General features: G+C 34.2%; 3 protein-coding genes across 3 annotated transcripts; all 3 read right to left on the bottom strand.

The window, feature by feature from the left end:
- Positions 1-8,375: 8,375 nt before the first annotated feature.
- On the bottom strand, positions 8,376-12,119 carry LOC130979468 (probable metal-nicotianamine transporter YSL7). Its single transcript, XM_057902915.1, has 6 exons — positions 11,654-12,119; positions 10,733-10,887; positions 10,398-10,495; positions 10,182-10,316; positions 9,850-10,039; positions 8,376-9,765 (listed from the first exon to the last, which is right to left on the bottom strand). Exons 1-6 carry the CDS (start codon positions 12,075-12,077, stop codon positions 8,665-8,667), a joined length of 2,103 nt encoding a protein of 700 aa, XP_057758898.1. The 5' UTR covers positions 12,078-12,119; the 3' UTR covers positions 8,376-8,664.
- A 2,376-nt stretch (positions 12,120-14,495) lies between these two features.
- Positions 14,496-16,551, bottom strand: LOC130979907 (putative pentatricopeptide repeat-containing protein At1g12700, mitochondrial). The gene is made up of 2 exons (XM_057903452.1): positions 16,391-16,551; positions 14,496-15,982 (listed from the first exon to the last, which is right to left on the bottom strand). Exons 1-2 carry the CDS (start codon positions 16,446-16,448, stop codon positions 14,682-14,684), a joined length of 1,359 nt encoding a protein of 452 aa, XP_057759435.1. The 5' UTR covers positions 16,449-16,551; the 3' UTR covers positions 14,496-14,681.
- Positions 16,552-17,696: 1,145 nt separating this feature from the next.
- LOC130979935 (putative pentatricopeptide repeat-containing protein At1g12700, mitochondrial) lies at positions 17,697-19,994 on the bottom strand. Its single transcript, XM_057903495.1, has one exon. The coding sequence runs from the start codon at positions 19,936-19,938 to the stop codon at positions 18,145-18,147; it is 1,794 nt and encodes a 597-aa protein (XP_057759478.1). The 5' UTR covers positions 19,939-19,994; the 3' UTR covers positions 17,697-18,144.
- Positions 19,995-20,647: the final 653 nt, after the last annotated feature.

Here is a 20,647-nt window from a genome sequence, read left to right as displayed (position 1 = left end):
AAGCAAGGCCTATAGAGTTTATCTCAAAGAGTATAGAACCATAGAGGAATCCATACATGTTATTTTTTGTGATTCTAACTTAATTCCCAGTATTGTAAAGGATAATGATTCAGATTGTGAAGAGGATGTAACAAGTAAAGAAAATCCCAAATCTGTGCAAAATGAAGAATCTGTCAGCCCTGTTTTATCTCGTCAGATCGAAGGAGAAACTTCCATTTTGTCTCCTGAGCAGGCACGAGCAACTGAAACAGTGAGACCACCAGAAGTTCATCAAAGCTCTACACCTGTCCGAAAGCCTAGAGAATGGAAGTTTATGAGGGGTTATCCTCATGACTTCATCATTGGTGATCCCTCTCAAGGTATAACAACAAGATCCTCCACCAAAAGACAAACCGAACCTAGCAACTTTGCTCTCTTGTCACAAATGGAGCCCAACAATGTCAAACAAGCTCTTGAAGATCCATCATGGGTCAAGGCCATGCAAGAGGAGCTTGCTCAATTTGACAAGAATGAGGTTTGGACATTAGTACCTCATCCGGATGGTAAGAAGGTAACGGGTACTAAGTGGGTATTCAAAAATAAACTTGGTGAGGATGGACAAGTTGTTCGTAACAAGGCTAGATTAGTGGCCCAAGGTTACGATCAAGAAGAGGGAATAGATTTTGATGAGTCTTTTGCTCCGGTAGCTAGAATGGAAGCAATTAGGTTGCTTCTTGCCTATGCCGCCCATAAAGGTTTCAAAATGTTTCAAATGGATGTCAAATGTGCTTTCCTTAATGGCTTTATTGATAGAGAAGTGTATGTGGCTCAACCCCCCGGTTTTGAACATAAAGATTTTCCAAATCATGTTTTTAAACTCTCAAAGGCCCTTTATGGCCTTAGGCAAGTTCCAAGAGCTTGGTATGAAAGGCTTAGTGCCTTCCTATTAGAAAATCATTTTCAAAGGGGAACCACCGACACTACTTTGTTCATTAAAGTTTCTAATGATGACATCCTTCTTGTTCAAGTTTATGTGGATGATATTGTGTTTGGATCGGCCAATGAGTCCTTGTGTGAAGAGTTTGGAAAACTCATGACTAGTGAGTTTGAAATGAGTTTAATGGGAGAGCTAACTTTCTTTCTTGGCCTCCAAATTAAACAAACTCCTAGTGGTACCTTTATTCACCAAGGCAAGTATGCAAAAGAATTAATAAAGAAATTTGGCTTAGAAAATTCCAAACCAATGGGAACACCATTGCATCCAAACAATAAACTTGAAAAAGATGATTATGGCAAAGACATGGATGAAACACGGTATAGGGGAATGATTGGTTCACTAATGTATCTTACATCCTCTAGACCGGATATTGTTCAAAGTGTGGGTGTATGTTCAAGATTTCAAATCTCACCCAAAAGAATCCCATTTATCGGCCGTTAAACGCATCATTAGATATATTAAGGGAACATGTGATTATGGCTTATGGTATCCAAAATCTGATGATTTTTGTGCAGTAGGGTATTGTGATGCAGATTATGCGGGAGATAGAGTGGATAGAAGGAGCACCTCCGGCATGTGTTGCTTCCTTGGAAGCTCACTCAACATGTGGTCAAGCAATAAACAAGCCACAGTGGCTCTATCCACAGTTGAAGCTGAATATATATCCGCATCTGCTTGTTGTTCACAATTAACTTGGTTAAAAACTCAATTGGAAGATTACAAATTAAAGATCAATAGTATACCCTTATTTTGTGATAACATGAGTGCAATAAATATTTCAAAAAATCCTATTTTGCACTGAAGAACAAAGCACATTGAAATTAAATATCATTTCATTAGAGAACATGTGCAAAAGGGAACTATTGATATTCAATTTGTAAAATCCGAAGATCAACTTGCGGATATTTTCACTAAGCCCTTATGTGAAGACAGATTCTGCACCTTAAGAAACAGTTTGGGAATGATAGAATTAAGTTCTGTTGAAAATTTGTGAACTTTTTGATTCTGTTTGGTTTTGTCTCGTAGGAAAGCAGGAGACAAATTTCAGGATGTGTTGAACGGGCCATGATACAAGGGGAGACTGAACTGAAGTTAATTATTTTGGGCCCCACCAAATCTCTTTGACATCACTCTGACCCGTTCCTCATTTTTTTGGAAGTTGTCAAATCAAATCTTTATCCTTTCCCCATCCCTTGATTCTAGGAACTATTTTCACTTGTCTTGAATTAGTATGGACTGCATTATTTTTTTTCTCATTTTTTTGCAGGGTCGCTCCTTGATGAAAAAAAAAAGGAGGCTGAATTGAAATTGTTATGTTGCACTGTTTTGCAGACCTATTTTGCTCTATTTTATGCTCTGATCTGGCTCTGTTTTGAGCACTTTGTGTCAGTGGATTAATTTCGAGTTGAACTTTGATTGTCATTTCCTCAAATGCATGTGTGCTTACTGGACTATTGTGTTTTGGTGAACAACAAATATTATGCCTCTTGTATGTTGTTTTCATTTATTTTGCAGTGCCCCTTGATGCCAAAAGGGGGAGAAATGGTGCTAAAAATTGAAATTGAGAAACTGCTGAAAATTGAAATTGAAAAATAGGTATGAAATTCTCTGTTGAGAATTCATGATCACTCCTGTTAAAAAGGATTGATGCTTGATTGATGAATCTGCTTTAATTGTGATCTGTTTTGATCATATTTTGATTATGATGCATCTGTTTGGTGATTTTGCTGCCATTATTTGATCTGTATCTTGGTAAAATGTGTTTACTAAGTTGATGATATATTTTTCTTACCTTGATAAAATGATTTAAGTTTGGCAGTTCCTTTAGTCTTGTAATGGTGAAAGTTGCTGTGTTTGAAAGATTATATCTTACTTGAAAAATATTTTTCATAACAAAACTGCTCTGATTTACTGAAAAATATTTTTTGAACAGCAACAGATTTTGATAGATTATGTTGTGTACATTGAGCAGAAAACCAGATTACTGATAACAAATGAATTTTGATTATCATTCAAATCTGCTCATAAATCAAGCATTTAGCATCATGAATAAATATGCTAAATAACATTGTTATTTGAGGCTTGATTAAAATGTTACAGGTTAGTGCTTCCCTTGGTAAAATAGCATACATTAAGGGGGAGCCATGTGACATTTAGAAAGGGGGAGAAATTCAAAATTCAAAGGGAGTATTCTTTACTCAATCTTTAAATTTCTTTCCATTTCAATTTTAATAATGTTTGTCATCAAGGGGGAGATTGATGAGTTTGGAAAACTCCAAATTAATATTTGTGATGAGCAAACATTATTAAAATATTTAATTGCAAAAGTATTAATTGATTTTTATTTAACATATGTTAATTAATAATTTTGTGATGCAGGATTGTTACTGGGCCGAAAAGAAAAGAAAAATATATCAAGCTCAATTGTATCAAAAATATTCAGCCTTGGTATTAAGACATTGTAATAATGTTGGCTGAAATCATATTTGGGCTAGAAATTGTTACTTAAGCCCAATTGGTTAAATCAATTCAGCATTGATTCAAAAATATTCAATGATGTATGGCTGAATTGATCATTATAATGTTGGGCCAAATTTAAATGTGCAAGCCCAAATTTATTGTTGGTAAATGACCAACTTGCTTAGACCGAAATCAAAAGGAGATGGGGCACACAATATTGCTTTATCCTTTTAACAAATAAAACCCATTTCTTTAATTATGCTGCACACTCCCAACGGACTCCACTCATACCATGTGATGGAATTCAAATCTCTTTGAAGTGGAGTTAATAAATGCATGTGAACTATGAGAGAGAAAGTGTGATTGACATGATGGTGATCATCAATGCTACACGCTACTCAATCAAAGGGAAGTAAAAGCAACCCATTTTAATTAATTTATTCAAACACACTTTATTGCTTTTCTTCATCCTCTCTCTTCTCTCTCATCCCTTTTCCTTCTTCTCTTCAGTCATTACACAGGAAACAATGGTGTCCATGAAAGCAAAAGTAAGCTACCGAAAGGAAGGAAGAACACTCTACAGGACCATCACTATGATGGCACAAAAAAGAAAAGTGTGTAGTGGCTGAGATTTTCACCAAATGTGGTTAGATTTGGTGAGGTAATCTCGAGCTCTTCATGCTCAGAAAAGGAAGATGAAGATTCGGCCAGCAAGGGAGATTCTTGAAGCATGGCTTGTCTTTGATTCTGCTCAACCACCACAGGAAGTAGCTAGAGTGGCGAAGTGATGGTTGAGGCAGAGATTGAAGCAGATGAAGTCATCATCATCATGAAGCATCAAGGGCCAGAAATCCATCTTGGAGAGCAAGCCAAGGATGGAGAGCTCGGATTGATGAAGAGTGATGATCAAGGAAGAACCAGAGGTAATTGCATGTTGGGTTTTGCAAGGTTATCTCTTCTCTCTCTATGTGGCCGAACCGGTTCTGTTTCTTGAAGGAGGAAGAAGTTGGTTTGGGTGTTGGCTTCATGTGTGGAGGCTTCCCTCTTCTTTAAAAAGAGAGAACAACCATTGTTTGAAGCAAGGAGAAAATTTGAGAGTGCAAGGCACAGAGTTCTCAGAGCTACCTGAGCTAATAGTTTTCTCTTCTCCTTCAATGTTCTCTGTTTTGTAATTTTTCTGTTTAATTTTGTCATGTCTTGAGTCTTATGGAAAAAAGGCAAACAAGTGAGGTTTGTATGAAAAAGCCATAGAGTGGAAAAAGGCAGAGAGTGCAAAATTAAAAGAAAAAGCCATAGATGTCTTAAAGGTCCTTTGTTCATCTATGTTGTGTATCATGATTCTGTGGGAATCCCCTTGTAAGTTAGGTTAGCACTTTACAAGTTGTAATCAGATTGATTATAGTGAAATTCCATCATGTTTGTGATGGAGACTGGATGTAGGCTGCACTGCACTTAGCAGCCGAACCAGGATATATCTGGGTGCAATCTTCTTCTCCTTTCTACTCCATTTCTGTTTTCAACTACACAGGAGTAAAAACTAGAATTATCTCGTGCCAAGTGACGAGACAAAAAGAAAAGTCTCGTGGCTAGGGACGAGACAAAACAAAAGTCTCGTGTGCAGTGAAGAGATAAAAAAGAGTAAAAGTTTCCAGAATTAGTCTGACAAGTCAACAAGTGTTATCAAGCAAAAAGGGGGCTAAGATTCAACCCCCCTTCTCTTAGCCACTGAAACCATCAGATTGACTAGGTGCCTTGGGGTATGACAGGTACGTGACCAATGGCCATTTCCACCACAAGGGAAACACTTATTCTTTGTTGATTTATTCTGCTCGATATTTCTTTCTTTATCCCACTTCTGGTGAGATCCTTTCATTTGAATATAATTCCTTTTCCTTCCATAATTTTTTTTGTTATTAAAACTTTGCCATTTACTTTTTTTGGGGTAATTTGCCACATTTACTTCAGGAAATGGGGCGGCGCCAGTTGGGCGCGCTTCATGATTTTTCAAAAGTAATTCATTGTTGCGTTCAGCAACAAGAAGGCAAGAAATTAACTCAAAAATTTTTTAAACCCTTTCTCTCGATACTGCTGCTACAGGAGCACATTCGAGGCATGGAAGGTTGAGAAAGTTTTCTCCAATATATCATGGTCAGTTATCTTTTTCCCACATAATTTCATTCGTAAGGTGATTCGAAACATTGCAGAATTATGTTCATTTATAGATTTAAAATCCTGTAGACGCAAGTGCGTCCATTCATATCGGGTTTGAGGAAGTATCACCGTTTTTTGATGATTATACCTTTCTTCAAGGTCTTTCCAAAGATCTGCAGGATCTTTTAATGTGAGATATTCATTTTTCAATTCTTCGTCAAGATGACAATGAAGAAAAATTATGGCTTTGACTTTATCCTTATGTGATGCATTATTTTCAGCCTTAATGGTATCTCCAAGATCCATTAAAGCAAGATGAATTTCAGCATCTAGTATCCATGATAAATAATTGTTTCCAGATATATCAAGAGCATTGAATTCAAGATGAGAGAGTTTCGACATAATGAAAAATTTGTTACCTGAGTCTTCCTAAAAATTTGATCAGAGTCTCGTGCCGATAACGTGTTGTAAAATAAATAAGATAGATGTACTAGATATAAAATAAAATATGTAAATAGATGATTTTAATAATAATATTCACCACATCAATATCTCACACTAATAGAAATGTATTAATATTATATATATTAATATTTATATACTAGCACCCACGAAGAGAGAAGAAAATAGACTTTATAATATTATAATGGTGTTTGCTATGGTGCCTAAAAGGTGTTGCCTAATTACTAAAATAGGTAAAATAATTAATTCTAAATTCAAAAGTATAAAAGTTAAAAAATTTTAAATATTTTAAAGTTACTATTAAAGGTAATTTAGGCAAAAGTTAGGCACCAAACAAAAAGCACCATAGAATTGCCTTATTATATATATGAAAGAAGAGAGAGGTGGGAATATTTGTTATTGCTGTGTGTTACTTTCAGAGGCTTAATCCTCTATTTATAAATGTACATAGGATATCTTTTTCAAAAGCTTATTAGATGTACTCTTCCTTGAAAAATATAAACCGCTTATCATAAATAGGCATCCACGTAAGTAATTTTATCACAACATTAATATTGATGTTCCTATGACTATGAGAGTAAAATTGATACCATAAATTAATTATTTAAAGTTTAACTAAGTTATAATATTTTAAGTTCAAATTAAGTATGAAAAAAAAAAAAATTATTATGCTAATGTACTCAATAAGATTTATTATGTAATAGTAATATATAGGGTAAAGTACTAAATTGATCCTTTACGTTTACGTCATTCTATTTATGTTTTTAAGGTTTAAAGTGTCTTATTTGAATCTCAAAAAGTTTTATTTAACTTCAATGTAGTCTTACCATGAGGTAAAAGTTAAATAATTAATGGAATGTGTTCTATGACAGTAGTCCAAGAACAAGGTGGATAATCTGGAAAATAAGTACAAGCTCTAGAGGCACAATCAACTCTGGATGCATCAATATATTTATTTATTATTTTTCTTATAATTTAAATGAAATCTTTTCTATAAAACTAAGGAAAATGATAAATAAATGTATTAATGTATCCACGGCTGATTTTGTGCCTCTAGAGCTTGTACTTATTCTCCCGATTATTGACCTTATTTAACTTATTTTGTAGGACATTCCGTTAATTATTTAACTTTGACCTAGGGTAGGACTACATTGAAACTAAATAAAACTTTTTTAGATTCAAATAAGACACTTTAAACCTTAAAAACCAAACAAAGATTATACGCAAACGTAAGGTACCAATTTAATACTTTACCCTAATATATAATAGAAGGTAATTATCCTTTATAAATGGACAACATGAGGTACTAATCCGACGTCCACACATTTGAGTCAAACATGTAAATCATGTAAGTGCTTTAGTTAGTAATTTCACGCAATTACATGAGTTTCTACCTTATAAATAGATTGTGCAATATCAGCAACACCGCTGCTGCCATTGCGATTCTAAGGAAGACGGAAACAATATGGAAGAGGGTGGCTGCGTGCCAGATGGCTGCACATACAATGTCTTCGTCCAAGGATTACTGCGACAAAATGATGTTCCCAAGTCAATAAACTACCTTCAGATTATGAAAAACAGATTTTTTTCGCAGATGCTACCACTGTGAAATTGCTTATAGATTACTTTTCTGGCCACAAAAGAGAGAATGCTTTTCAAGAATTTGTGCAGAAAATTGTTTGAATATATCAATATAACCCATTAGTTCATTATTTGAATCCAGCATTTGATGTTTTAGCTGTTGTATTATGGCGTAATATATGATATAATATTTTAAGATTGTTAAATCTTTAATCATTAAGTATATTTACATGGTTGAAAAAGGGCTCTTTAGCCTAGAAACTCATCTCTTTTGGGTCAAATTTTCCAATTATTTCTATATATCTCCTTAGCATTAGATTTTTGGTTAAGTTCAAGGTGATTGTTATAGTGCTTAAAAAGTAGTGTCTAATTTATTTAAAAAAAGTTAAAAATTAATATTTAATTTAAAATGTATAAAAATAAATAATTTTTAAAAATTTAGAATTTACTATAAAAAATAAATTAGGTAAAATTTAGATACCATAGAATTGGCCTAAATTCAATTACGGATAATAACAATTTATTTGAATTTGTAAACCAAAAGTAATCAATAATATGCTAATGTTACTTTCTAGCTTATCCTCTCATTGCAATTTGCAAGAATAAATTTCCTTTGCTAAAGAGTATTACAGGTAAGTTTTAAATCATCTAAATGGTTATAGCTCATTGTAATGCAATTTTACTATCAGAATTCATATATTATAAATAGAAGTTGGGAGTATGTATACCTGAAATGAAGATGTTTTAGGAGCCTCAAAATAACAAAATCAATCTAAGCATGAAACCAAATACCTGTTGATATAACACTGCACATTTTGTCTTTATCATGTTTGTTCAACTACATGTGAAAGCAGAATTATGAAAATGTAAACTTCAACCAATTTTGCTACATACAATTTGACCTTCATTCCCTAAGAAAGTATAGCAGAAACTTGAAAGTTGCAACTTAAACTAGTCTTGCACTAAAGTTTAAACCCCAAGAACATGCTTTAAGACTTCCCTAAGACACTGACTGAATTCAAGTCCATTGAACCTCAATTCCCTAAGAAAGTGTCAACCCTGGCATTAGTGGCCCTAGACAAGAACTTCATGCAAATAGGTGGTTTAACTCCAGCAAGAGCAAGAATTGAAGAAGGCAGAGTCCATATTCCATCACCACAAATCAAACCAGAAGCTACAGCTGGTCCAAATGCATTGGCCTTAGCCTTGTTCAACTTTTCCCACACAAACAATATCAAACTTCCAACACACATGTCAATGGCAAAGTAGGGTCCTAGATAGAATGGTATTGCCATGGCCATTGGAAGTGGTATGTACCTCCCCCTTTTACCTAGGAAATCTTTGATCATGTTTATTGCAATGGCAGAACCAAAGAGGATATAGCAAAGCAAGAGGCAGTGTTTTGGTAGAGACTTGAAGCCTTCTACACCCAATATGGCCATGTTCCTGAAAACCATTGCATTTGGGGCAGGGTATTCACTATTTGGTGTCCCAAGATCAGGAAATGCTTTGTAGAAAATCCAAAAGACACAAGGAGAAACTACACACCCCATTGCTGTGCCAATTACTTGGCTAACAAACATGGAGCGAGGCGAAGCGAGGGTAAGGTAGCCGGTCTTAAAATCTTGCATCAAGTCAGAAGCTGTGGAAACAATGTTCATCATCACCCCACAAGCTGCTAGGCCAGCAAGAACTCCACCATGTGATGAACCGGCCCATGCTCCAATTGTGAAAATGGCAAGCTTTCCATAGGTGGATGCAAGGGACCAATCCGTCAGTCCACTGCCATAAGAATTGCAAAATGCTAAGGTAGGCGCAATGAGGTAGATGACAATCATGTAATACCATTTCAGTTGATGAAATATGTGAGGCAAAGTGGCTGTAGAGATGGCAGCTATGGCAACATAGCCTCCAACTGCAAACCATGTGGGAATCTGATCTTTAAGAAAGAGTTGGGTGCGGCGCTGATCATCATAGGATTGCTGAGGAGGCAATGGAGAGTCCTGATCGGCAACAGGAAGAACACTTTCCCTTTTGTTCCGAAATTGAGTATACAAACCCAAGAATGTATGAATTAGCACCTTGAAGAAGTTATATAAACCATCTCCAAGAATCATAGCTATGGCTAGAAATACCTGAGTTCAAGGTGAAAGATGCATCCAATTAGAAGCATTTAGATTAACAATGGCACTAGAGGTGCTTTGTAACAAAAAACTTACTCTATAACCTTGGATTCCATGAAGGCTGCCGTCGCCAAGGCCTTTAGCATACCAATCACCTTCTCTGTTCTTTATGAGTGGCCACATTAGACCCCATGAAAGGATTCCTCCAAGGAGCACTGATATGTTTATGATGTAGGGGCAAATCATTCCTACTCCAATGTAGGTTGCAGAGAAATCAAAGTAAAACCTGAAGCAAAGTAAAGGCTGAATTGAGAATAACTAATTGAGAATGAGTTCCAACATATGAGGTATCTTAGTATTAGATTTATGCACATGTTCTTCTCAGGATAAAATGAATGCTTATTTAAAACAAATATCTCACAATGTACCTGTTCTGATATGCTTTGAGCCCCAGTGAAGGGAAGGCTTGAAATCCACATTGGTCAGTGGCTGTATAGAACCATTGAAAGAAACCCCATAGAAAACTAAAACTGAAGAATTTTCCCAAAGTTTTCACTTGCTTCCTGGAGTAGTGGAAAAAGAAACAAGAAATTAGTTTTGGATATCCAACTTTTGATGCAGTTAGAGTCTGTTAAAGTTCATACTTTGCTAATTTGGCTCCCTGAGGAGTGTGGAAACTGTTGATAAGATGAGCAGTTGCAGTACCACTTGGATATGTCAATTTGAAGTCAATAACCATAATCTGCAGCATGCAAAGACAATAACAAATGGTAACAGTAAAATATGATAATGAATAAACATCCAATTTGGTACTAAAAGAATTTTAGATCAGACATTTCAGTTCTCAACAAATTTTTATTCTCTAGAAGTCTTTGAGAATTACTCCCATCATGCTACAATTCATTTTCCAATATATTGTACTTAAAAAAAGTTAAACGGAAATGGATAATGCAATCAATGTTTGAAGAACTAGTCATACCTTTCTAAGAGGTACAACTGAGAAGAGTCCAAGAAAGCTAACAACAAATAGAAAAGCAATCATCCACCCTAATTTTGGGTCCTTAAAGTCACTGCTATCTGATGTTTGATCAGCCACTCGTTTACTCATTCCAAATAGGTAACTCCCAAATCCTCCTGATCATAAAAAAGTCAAACACAGAATCTGAATCAGAATTTTCAGTTAACATGGGCCTCCTATTATGACTTGATAACACAATGTTATCCAAAACGTTCAATTTTGTCAAATAACAATGATATAATATTCCAACTTAGATTAACATTACCTTAGTGATAGATGATATAGTGAGCATGGTTTCACATATACTATACCTCTTATAAAGTAAAATTATCAAGTTTTTCTTTAAGAAATATTTTTCTTTTTTTTTGTTTTTTCACCTCTCAAATTTGTTCTGGTATATACTGAAACTCGAGACAAAAAAATGGCATTATCTATGAATTCATGATATCATCTGGCCTTAAATTTCTTCAAAATTAGTCAAAGTTGGTTACATACATATTAGTTAACCACTTTAGTGTTGAAGATTTTTCAGTGAAATTTATACAAATTCAATCTTGGTCCACAGAGTTTCACATCATGCCAGAATACTAATCAAGGAGAAAAGTATATACTTTTTCTTTTTTATTTTTACTTTTGTATGAGCAAAAAGTGGAAAAGAAAAACACTAGTATTCACTCTTAATTTCAATGCTAAGGTAACAATCCTACTCTAGAGACTAATCACAGATCATATTTCAAGACATCTGTTTAGAAAGTTTAAAAAGTGTTTTAAAGATGTCCAATCATGTATAATAAAAATATTTAACTCAATGATGCATGAATTTGATTGAATGACAGTATACGATTTTAGAAAAGGACATAGCATTAGCAAAAGAAGTTATACCACTAAAGGCTATGCCAGAGGATGCAACAACACATGTTTGGATGACAGTGTTCTCTTGCCTTGTAAAAGGTTGTTTCAACATTCCAGAACCTTCCAAGAACTTGGTCCATGTCTTAACAAAGAAGAACCCCAGAAGCCCGGCAGACACATTCAGAGAAGGTATGATACCAACTGTGAGGTTGAGCTTCATGACTATGAAGGTGAAGAGTATGCTGAGTGCAAGGCTCACTGCAAAAGCTCTCAAAGTTAGTTGGTTCCTCCATGATGGAACCAGCTTGTGTTGAAACACCTTCTCCACTGAAACCTCTTCTTCCCTCAGTTCTATGGTACCATCATCTGCATGATCATGATCATGTTCATGATGATCAACAGAGTCAAGACCATTCTCCATCACCATCCTATCCCCACTTCTATGTTGGGCCATTGATTTCTCAGTTCTAAAGTCGTTTGGTAAACCTTCCTATGTACTAGTAGTTTGGTTAATTTAGTTGTAGCTTGTAGTCCTTTTTATAACCAACAAGAAGTTGGAATTTTGCATGTGAATGTATCCACAAGTTGGTGTTTCAAAAGTCACAGCTTTGTAGAGGTCACCACAGTTCTATTAATCAAGGATACGAAAACCGAACCGGCCATAAAACTCGTAGAATTAAAAGTTCAATTGAGATTGAATCGAATATAATAAAATAATATATTTATGTATAAATATATAATTTTTTATTTATTATTTTAAATCGATTAACCGCTAAAAATAAATTAGTTCAATCGATTAATCAATTTTTTATTATCTTTTTTATTTTAGACCAATTCACTGCCAAACCATTTTTATCTTAAACCGAATTGATTCAAACCAATAGATTCGATCCAATTCTTATAACAATGCCATTAATTGTGTGCATTTCGTTTTATTCCAAATCAATAGTCTAATATACTGTTTAACATTTGTATATGTCCATTCTTTTAATGATGTTTTGCTTTCTAATCTTTTTAGAAAAATATAATAGTTAATAAATATATATAAATTAGTGGTCAATCTCACTGCTAAAAACTTGATCCAAGATATTATTATAGTAGAATTATTAAAAATATGAAAACAAGCTGGAATATTAATATGTGCTATGTGAAATAGTTGACTTGACGCACACAATAATATTGGGGGACTTTGGATTTGAGATGGCAATAGGGAGATATTCAAGTGGACTTGGATTCTTAAAAGTGAGATTATTGTAGAGTTGTAGTGTCTCATTTGATGGCTAAAAACCAATGTGAATGGGAATGTAAAACATTGCATGATATTAAGATTACAGACCAATGATTAAAAAGGTATTTGCCTTAAATCAATCATCATTGGGGCGTCATGTTATTATTTTTTTTTATTTCAATAGAAAAATATTTTTTAGAACGTTATGTTTGTTTATTTGGAAGATTATTTTGTACTAAAAACAAAACAAAATTACAAAACTACTAGTATACAAACATTATATTTGAGAAACTAAAACTTCTTATCTTTTGTGGGGACAGAGAAAGGAGGATTTCTCATAATATAAAAATTTGAAAATAAATAAGAATTTTAATTTTTATAGAAAAATTCATCCAAACTAAGTACTAAAAAAGTTAAACCTTTCCCTTTTCCATTCTTAGCTTCCTTCCTACTTGGCTGCTCCAAATTTTAAGGTATCTAATAAGAATAACAATTAAAAAAAAAAAAAAAACATTGCAAATAAGATTTATTCTTACTGAGGATAAATTACAAAGTACCAAGTAACGTTTACCTTTCCGATGGCAGATGCAACTAAATAATTATTATGCCTGATTGAACTTGGCCAAATATTTTATCCCAAAAGAACTGAGTTTCTACTTTCTATGCTCAAAAGCCTTTTTTAAATCATATAAATATATTTATTGATTAAAGATTTGATAATATTAAGATATTATATTGTATATTAAGCTAAAAACACAATTAGAATTTTTTTAACGTAATTTCAATCAAAAAATTAGTTAAAAACAACGGACAAAATTTAACAAAAATATATTTCACATTAATTTTTAAAATTTTTATTAAATAATTAAAAAAAATTTAGTTTGACCCCTCGCATCTGACCAGTCTAATTCGAGTTATACACAATTACAAGTGAGACCAAGACATCTCATATTTTCAATTACAATTATATCTTGATAATATAGATTTTTTTAAAAGAAAAATATTTTTTACAATATCTTCCAATCTAACAGGATAAGAATTAATCTGTCACAGATTTGGTACATACACAAATAATATATGATTTTACATCATTGAGCTTCGGTTGGTATATAAATAGGCCAGCCTTCCCCAAAATGGAGGCTCTTTGTTCCGATAAAATTGAGGATGTTATATTTAACAGTATTTGTATAATATTCTAGAGTGTTTTCGATTGCTCTAGAGGACTTCCAGAACCTTCTAAGAATTCTAGAATATTCTGGAATCATCAATCTCAAACACTCTAGAATATTATACAAACACAGTTAAATATAAAACAAAAATACTATTTGTACACCAAAATCAGCCACCAATGTATTTGTGTATAAATACATGTATGGTTTAATTTATTTTTAATATGTATTTGTATTCTAACATTTATTTTATACTGGTGGTTAATTTTGGTGATTGATTTTGGTGTACACTTAACATACCCCTGGATCTTCTATAAAACACACAAGAATTAAGAAACGAATCCAATTCAATGCTCACAAACTATCATAAGTTTTACCTTGCTCCGTAAAAACCCCCATGAATGAAGCATAAAACAAACTAGACTAGAATAACACAATGCATAACCTTCTCAAGAAAGAGATTCTTACTATGCTGTAGCCAATTTGCAAACAAAGAGGAACATGGAAGTATCAGTTTCATATTGTTCAGAAAGTCCAGACAAACTTATCCCAATCTAAAGCCTCAAAATTAAACAACCAAGTAATACAGAATATGTTATGCAACATCTGAAACATCAAATCCTCTATTCAAATAATGAACTAATAGGTTATATTTATATATTCAAATAATCTTCTGCACAAATTCTTGAAAAGCATTGTGGACAGAGCAGTGACCTATAAGCAATTTCACAGTGGTGGCATCTGCAGAAAAACCTTTGTCTTTCATAATCTGAAGATATTTTATTGACTTTGGAACATCATTTTGTCGCAGTAATCCACGGACGAAGACATTATATGTGCAGGAATTTGGCAGGCAGCCATCCTCTTCCATATTGATCAGTAACTCTTCAGCATTAACCAAAAGTCCTTCCCTACAAAGACCTTGGATCATTATTGTATAAGTATATACATCAGGCTTCAAGCCTTTTGCTGGCAGACAGGAGAAGAGTTCACGTGCATCATTTAGTTTTCCAGCTTGGCACATCCCATTCATCACCAAACTATAAGTTACAATATTAAGATCCAAATTATTCTTCTCCATTTCTCTAAATAACGATATTGCATCAGAAGACATATGGCATTTGAATAGGCCATCCAATAGAATCCCACAGGTCAGTAGATCAGGCTGTTGACCAAACTTGTGCATTGTAAAAAACAATTCTTTAGCAGCTAAAGGTTTACCCACTCTGCAAAATCCACCGATAAGAGTATTCCAAGTCGAATCATTCATATTTAATCCTTTATTGATCATTTCCTCCAAGAGATAAATAGCCCTATTAATACTTTTGATCTTGCACCACCCATGGATTAATGTAGTATAAGTGTTGGCGTCTGGTAGGCATCCCTTGTGAATCATCAAATCAAATACTTTCATGGCCTCCTCCATTTCACTTAGGAAACAACAACCAGCAATCATTGAGTTATAGGTAACAACAGTAGGCTCCTTTCCCATTCGAACCATTTGACCAAGTATGGCTCTAGCACTTGAAATCTTTCCCTCTTTACAAAGAGCATCCACTAAAATATTAAAAGTATGCGTATCCGGCATAATTCCCTTTTGTTTTCTCTCGCTCAGTAAGGACACAGCCTCTTGCCATCTGCTGAAAGTACAGAGTCCTTGAATCAAGCTATTGTAAGTGATCGTAGAGGGTTGTATACCTTTCGTTGTCATTTCGGAGAATAGACTCAAAGCCTCAGAAACCAGCCCATCCTTGCAAAGACTATCCACAATTGTGCTATAACTTGCAACATCAACACTTGGTTTGCGGTTTCTTGTTTCCGTCTTCCTTAGAATGGCAATGGCAGCAGGGGTGTTGCCCATCTTGCACAATCCATTTATAATTGTTCCAAACGTGTGGGCGTCGGGTTGATATCCCATGTAATCCATGTGGTCAAGAAACCAAATAGCATAATCCACATTGCCTTCAATACAAAGACCATTAACAATGGTGTTAAATGTGACCACATCGGGCTCCAAGCCGATTTTGAACGTCATCCCCACGACAGAGAAGGCAAAGGGAGTGTGGTTCAAACGGCACAGACAATTGATGACAATATTGAGTGTATAGATATCAGATTTGAGTCGTAAGGAGAACAAGTGTTTGATTAACGAAATGGCAGCTGTGTAATGCTTCATCTTAACAATAGAGCTAAACAAAAAGTTAAAGTCATTCACGCATGGCAAAGGGTTCATGGAAACCATTTTGTGAAAGAGATGCAAAGCAGAATCAAGGTTTTGGAGATTCCTAATAGAATCTACGAGAAGGGGTCTGTCCTTGATGGCATCAATATGAGTGGGAAAAATGAAGGGTTTGGGATGAGAAAGAGTACCAAATTGATTTTGCTGCCGAAAGAAACGGAGAGAAGTTCTGGTTGATGAACGCAACATGAGAGAGGAGTGAATAGTGATGAGGATTTCTGGGAGATGAAGCACTCGCCAGTGAGCACACCAACTACGCTCGCCACAATGTTGTGATTACTTGTGAGGTTCATGGCCATTTGTATGGGGAGTGTAAAACATTTTATGTAATTATCTAGTTCTTTTAAGGCATAAATCCATGTGCAGTTGAAGCTCATACCTAATACTTTTTTTTTTTTTTGTTTAAAGATAGAATGTTATATTTCATTCGATATTGAAAAATGAAATATAAAGGTATTCAAAAGATATTTAAAAATAGGACAGCATAATAAAATAAAAGGTGGGAATTTTTTAAAATAATTTCATCCAATAGTGTATGGCCGAAAAACGAAGAAAAATCTTAAAGAAAAAAGAATGATAAATCAAATTGAATGAAACTAAGAGTTTGTCTCATGGAGATGAAATTGGGAGTTTTTTGGATTTCACAGAGCAACTTGACAGAACTTGCTAAAATGGTTGACGACATTAAAGTAGAACCTTCAAAAATTAACTGGTTGTGAGCTTTCTAGCAGTTCCAGCAAATAATGGCAAGCAATTGAGGATTACGGTCATCATTCTTCAACGGGTTAAGCATCCACCATTCCAAAAGTCCTGAGGAGGAAGACAGTCACGAAGATAACTCTAAGACCATACTTCTTTAATTTTAGAGCAATCGATCAAATAATGAGTGATTGTTTCTAATACTTTATAACCGCAGGCATATTGGCGATATAGATGGGATGTGGTGGTGAATCTAAGCAAGCACCAGAAGCCGACCATGGAAAGCCTTCCAGATAAATAGCTTAATTTTGTGAGACAACTTCAACTTCCATAGATCAATCCATAGTTTTTTCTACAGCATATAATTCGGGCAAAACTCCAGAAGCGGATGGTAAAATAAATAGTCAATCCTGTAACTTGAAACTGTATCATATTGCTTGGATTTGTTTAAGTTTCATTGCAATCCATTGCAATTTGTCCCTACTTTGCTGAATTTTAACTGACAAAATCCTGTCTGCAACGTCTTGAGAAAATAATTCTTGAATGAGATTCTGATTTCAATTTCTGTTTTCAGTAATTAGATCTTTAACTCTTGGAACCAATTTAAAAATAGCCTATATATTTGGCATGTCAGAAATAACCTTTTTTTTTCCCAATGGTATCTTCCAACTTGATAAGATAAGAACTAATTTATCGTGAATATGACAAAAACTAATTTATTGTGAATTTGAACTCCATTTAAGAATTTGTCACTAACTAATGAGTTGCTGTATACATGATATATGAGTTTACATCATTAAGCTTTGGTTGGTATATGAATAGGCCAGCCTTCTCCAAAAATTAAGAAGTGAATCCAATTAGCTTACAAACCATCATATCATAAGTGTTACCTTGCTCCGTAAAAATCCAAAGGAATGAAGCTTGAAACAAACTAGACTAGAATAACACAATGCATAACCTTCTCAAGAAGGACATTCTTGCTCTGCTGTGGCCATTTGCAAACAAAGAGGAACATGGAAGAATCAGTTTCATATTCTTCAGAAACTCCAGACAAACTTATCCCAATCCAAAGCCTCAAAATTAAACAACCAAATAATACAGAATATATGAACGCACGGAACAACTAAAAGCCTAAAACATCAAATTGTCGATTGAAATAATAAACTAATTGGTTATATTGATATATTCAAGTAATTTTCCGCACAAATTCTTGAAAAGCATTCTCTCCGTTGTGGACAGAGAAGTAATCTATAAGCAATTTCACAGTGGTAGCATCTGCGGAAAAACCTTTGCCTTTCATAATCTGAAGACATTTTATTGACTTCGGAACATCATTTTGTCGCAGTAATCCTTGGACGAAGACATTATAAGTGCAGGAATTAGGCAGGCAGCCATCCTTTTCCATATTCATTAGTGACTCTTCAGCATCAACCACAAGTCCTTCCCTACATAGACCTTGGATCATTATTGTATAAGTATATACATCAGGTTTCAAGCCTTTTGCTGGAAGACAAGAGAAGAGTTTGAACGCATCATTTAGTTTTCCAGCATTGCACATCCCATCGAGCACCACATTGTAAATTTCAATATCAAGATCCAAATTATTCTTCTCCATTTCTCTAAATAATGATATTGCATCAGAAAACAAATGGAATTTGAATAGGCCATCCAATATAATCCGACAGGTCGGTAGATTAGGATGTTGACCAAACTTGTGCATTGTAAAAAACAATTCTTTAGCAGCTATCGGTTTCCCCACTCTGCAAAATCCATCAATAAGGGCAGTCCAAGTAACAACATTCAGATTTAGTCCTTTATTGATCATTTCTTCCAAGAGATAAATAGCCCTATTAATCCTTTTGATCTTGCACCACCCGTGGATTAACGACGTATAAGTCCTAACATTTGGTAGGCATCCCTTGTGAACCATCAAATCAAATACTTTCATGGCCTCCTCCATTTGACTTAGTAAACAATAACCAGCAATCATTGAGTTATAGGTGACAACATCAGGCTCCTCGCCCGTTCGTACCATTTGACCAAGTATGGCTCTAGCACTGGAAATCTTCCCCTCTTTACAAAGAGCATCCACTAAAATATTAAAAGTATATGTATCCGGCATAATTCCCTTTTGCTTCCTCTCGCTGAGTAAAGACACAGCCTCTTGCCATCTGCTGAAAGTACAGAGTCCTTGAATCAAGCAATTGTAAGTGATAGTATCGGGTTGAAGACCTTTTGTTATCATTTCGGAGAATAGACTCAAAGCCTCAGATACCAGCCCATCCTTGCAAAGGGTATCCAAAATTGTGCTATAACCCGTAACATCAACACTTGGTTTGCACTTTCTTGTTTCTGCCTTCCTTAGAATGGCAATGGCAGCAGGGATTTTGCCAATCTTACACAATCCATTTATAATTGCTCCAAAGGTGCGGCTGTTGGATTGATACCCCATGTTATCCATGTGGTCAGCTAACCATATAGCAAGATCCACATTGCCTTCAATACAAAGACCATTAACAATGGCGGTAAATGTGACCACATCGGGCTCCAAGCCGATTTTGAACATCATCCCCACCACAGAGAAGCCAAAGGATGTGTGATTCAAACGGCACAGACAATTGACAACAATACTGAGAGTAATTGTATCAGATTTGAGTCCTAAGGAGAACACGTGTTTGATTAAAGAAATGACGACTGTGTAATGCTTCATCTTAACAATAGAGCCAAACAAAAGGTTGAAGTCCTTCACACATGGCAAAGGATTCATGGAAAGCATTTGCTGAAAGAGATGCAAAGCAGGATCAAGGTTTTGGAGATTCCTAATAGAATTAATGAGATAGGTTCTGTCCTTGATGGCATGAATATGAGTGGAAGAAGAGAGGGAAGTGCGAAGAAGGAAGGGTTTGGGACGGGAAAGAGTACCTAACTGATTTTGCTGCCAAAAGAGACGCAGAGAAGTTCTAGTTGATGAACGCAACATGAGCGATGAGTGATGAGGGTTTCTGGCAGATGAAGCACTCGCCACAAGGTTCTCAACCCAAGTCCATGGCGGTTTTAAGGTAAAACATTTTACCTCATTTGTCAATATATTAACAATTATAAAATTATTTTATACTGATCAAAATTAAAAACTTATTTGAGTGTTATTAACTTATTAAGTCATTTTTATTTATTTTTTAATATATTTGACAAAATTTTAATAACAAAAATACTAAAAATGTTAAAAAATATTTTTTTAGAAATTATAATTTATATTATTTTAAAAAAATTTAATTAAACAAATATTTTTAACATTATAAATAAACAAAAAATAATTTTGTATCGTTGTACTTAAATATAATTGTTAAATAAAAATATATTCTTACATAAAATATTTAAATATAAAATTATTTTTATTTTTTAAAAAAATAAAAAAAATCTTTTAATAAAAACTCACCTAAACAAACTCTAAAATCTAAATACATTCATTTAAAATTAGATTATTTCGTAAAATAATAAAAAATTTCTAGAAAATGACGTTACCTCTTTTAATTACTCTATCCAAACATCCTTAATTAATAATTACTTTTATTTATAGTAAAAAGGTAATTTTAGAGTTACAAGGAAATGATAAAAAGTTTTATGCTTCTACTACAAGTAGTTTTATATATAAATGAAACTGAACTCAACTGACCTTGATTTTTTGCTTC

This window comes from Arachis stenosperma, chromosome 5 (assembly GCF_014773155.1).
Source record: "Arachis stenosperma cultivar V10309 chromosome 5, arast.V10309.gnm1.PFL2, whole genome shotgun sequence".
In the NCBI taxonomy this organism is placed as follows: Eukaryota; Viridiplantae; Streptophyta; class Magnoliopsida; order Fabales; family Fabaceae; genus Arachis; species Arachis stenosperma.
This window is presented reverse-complemented; position numbering and strand designations above follow the sequence as displayed.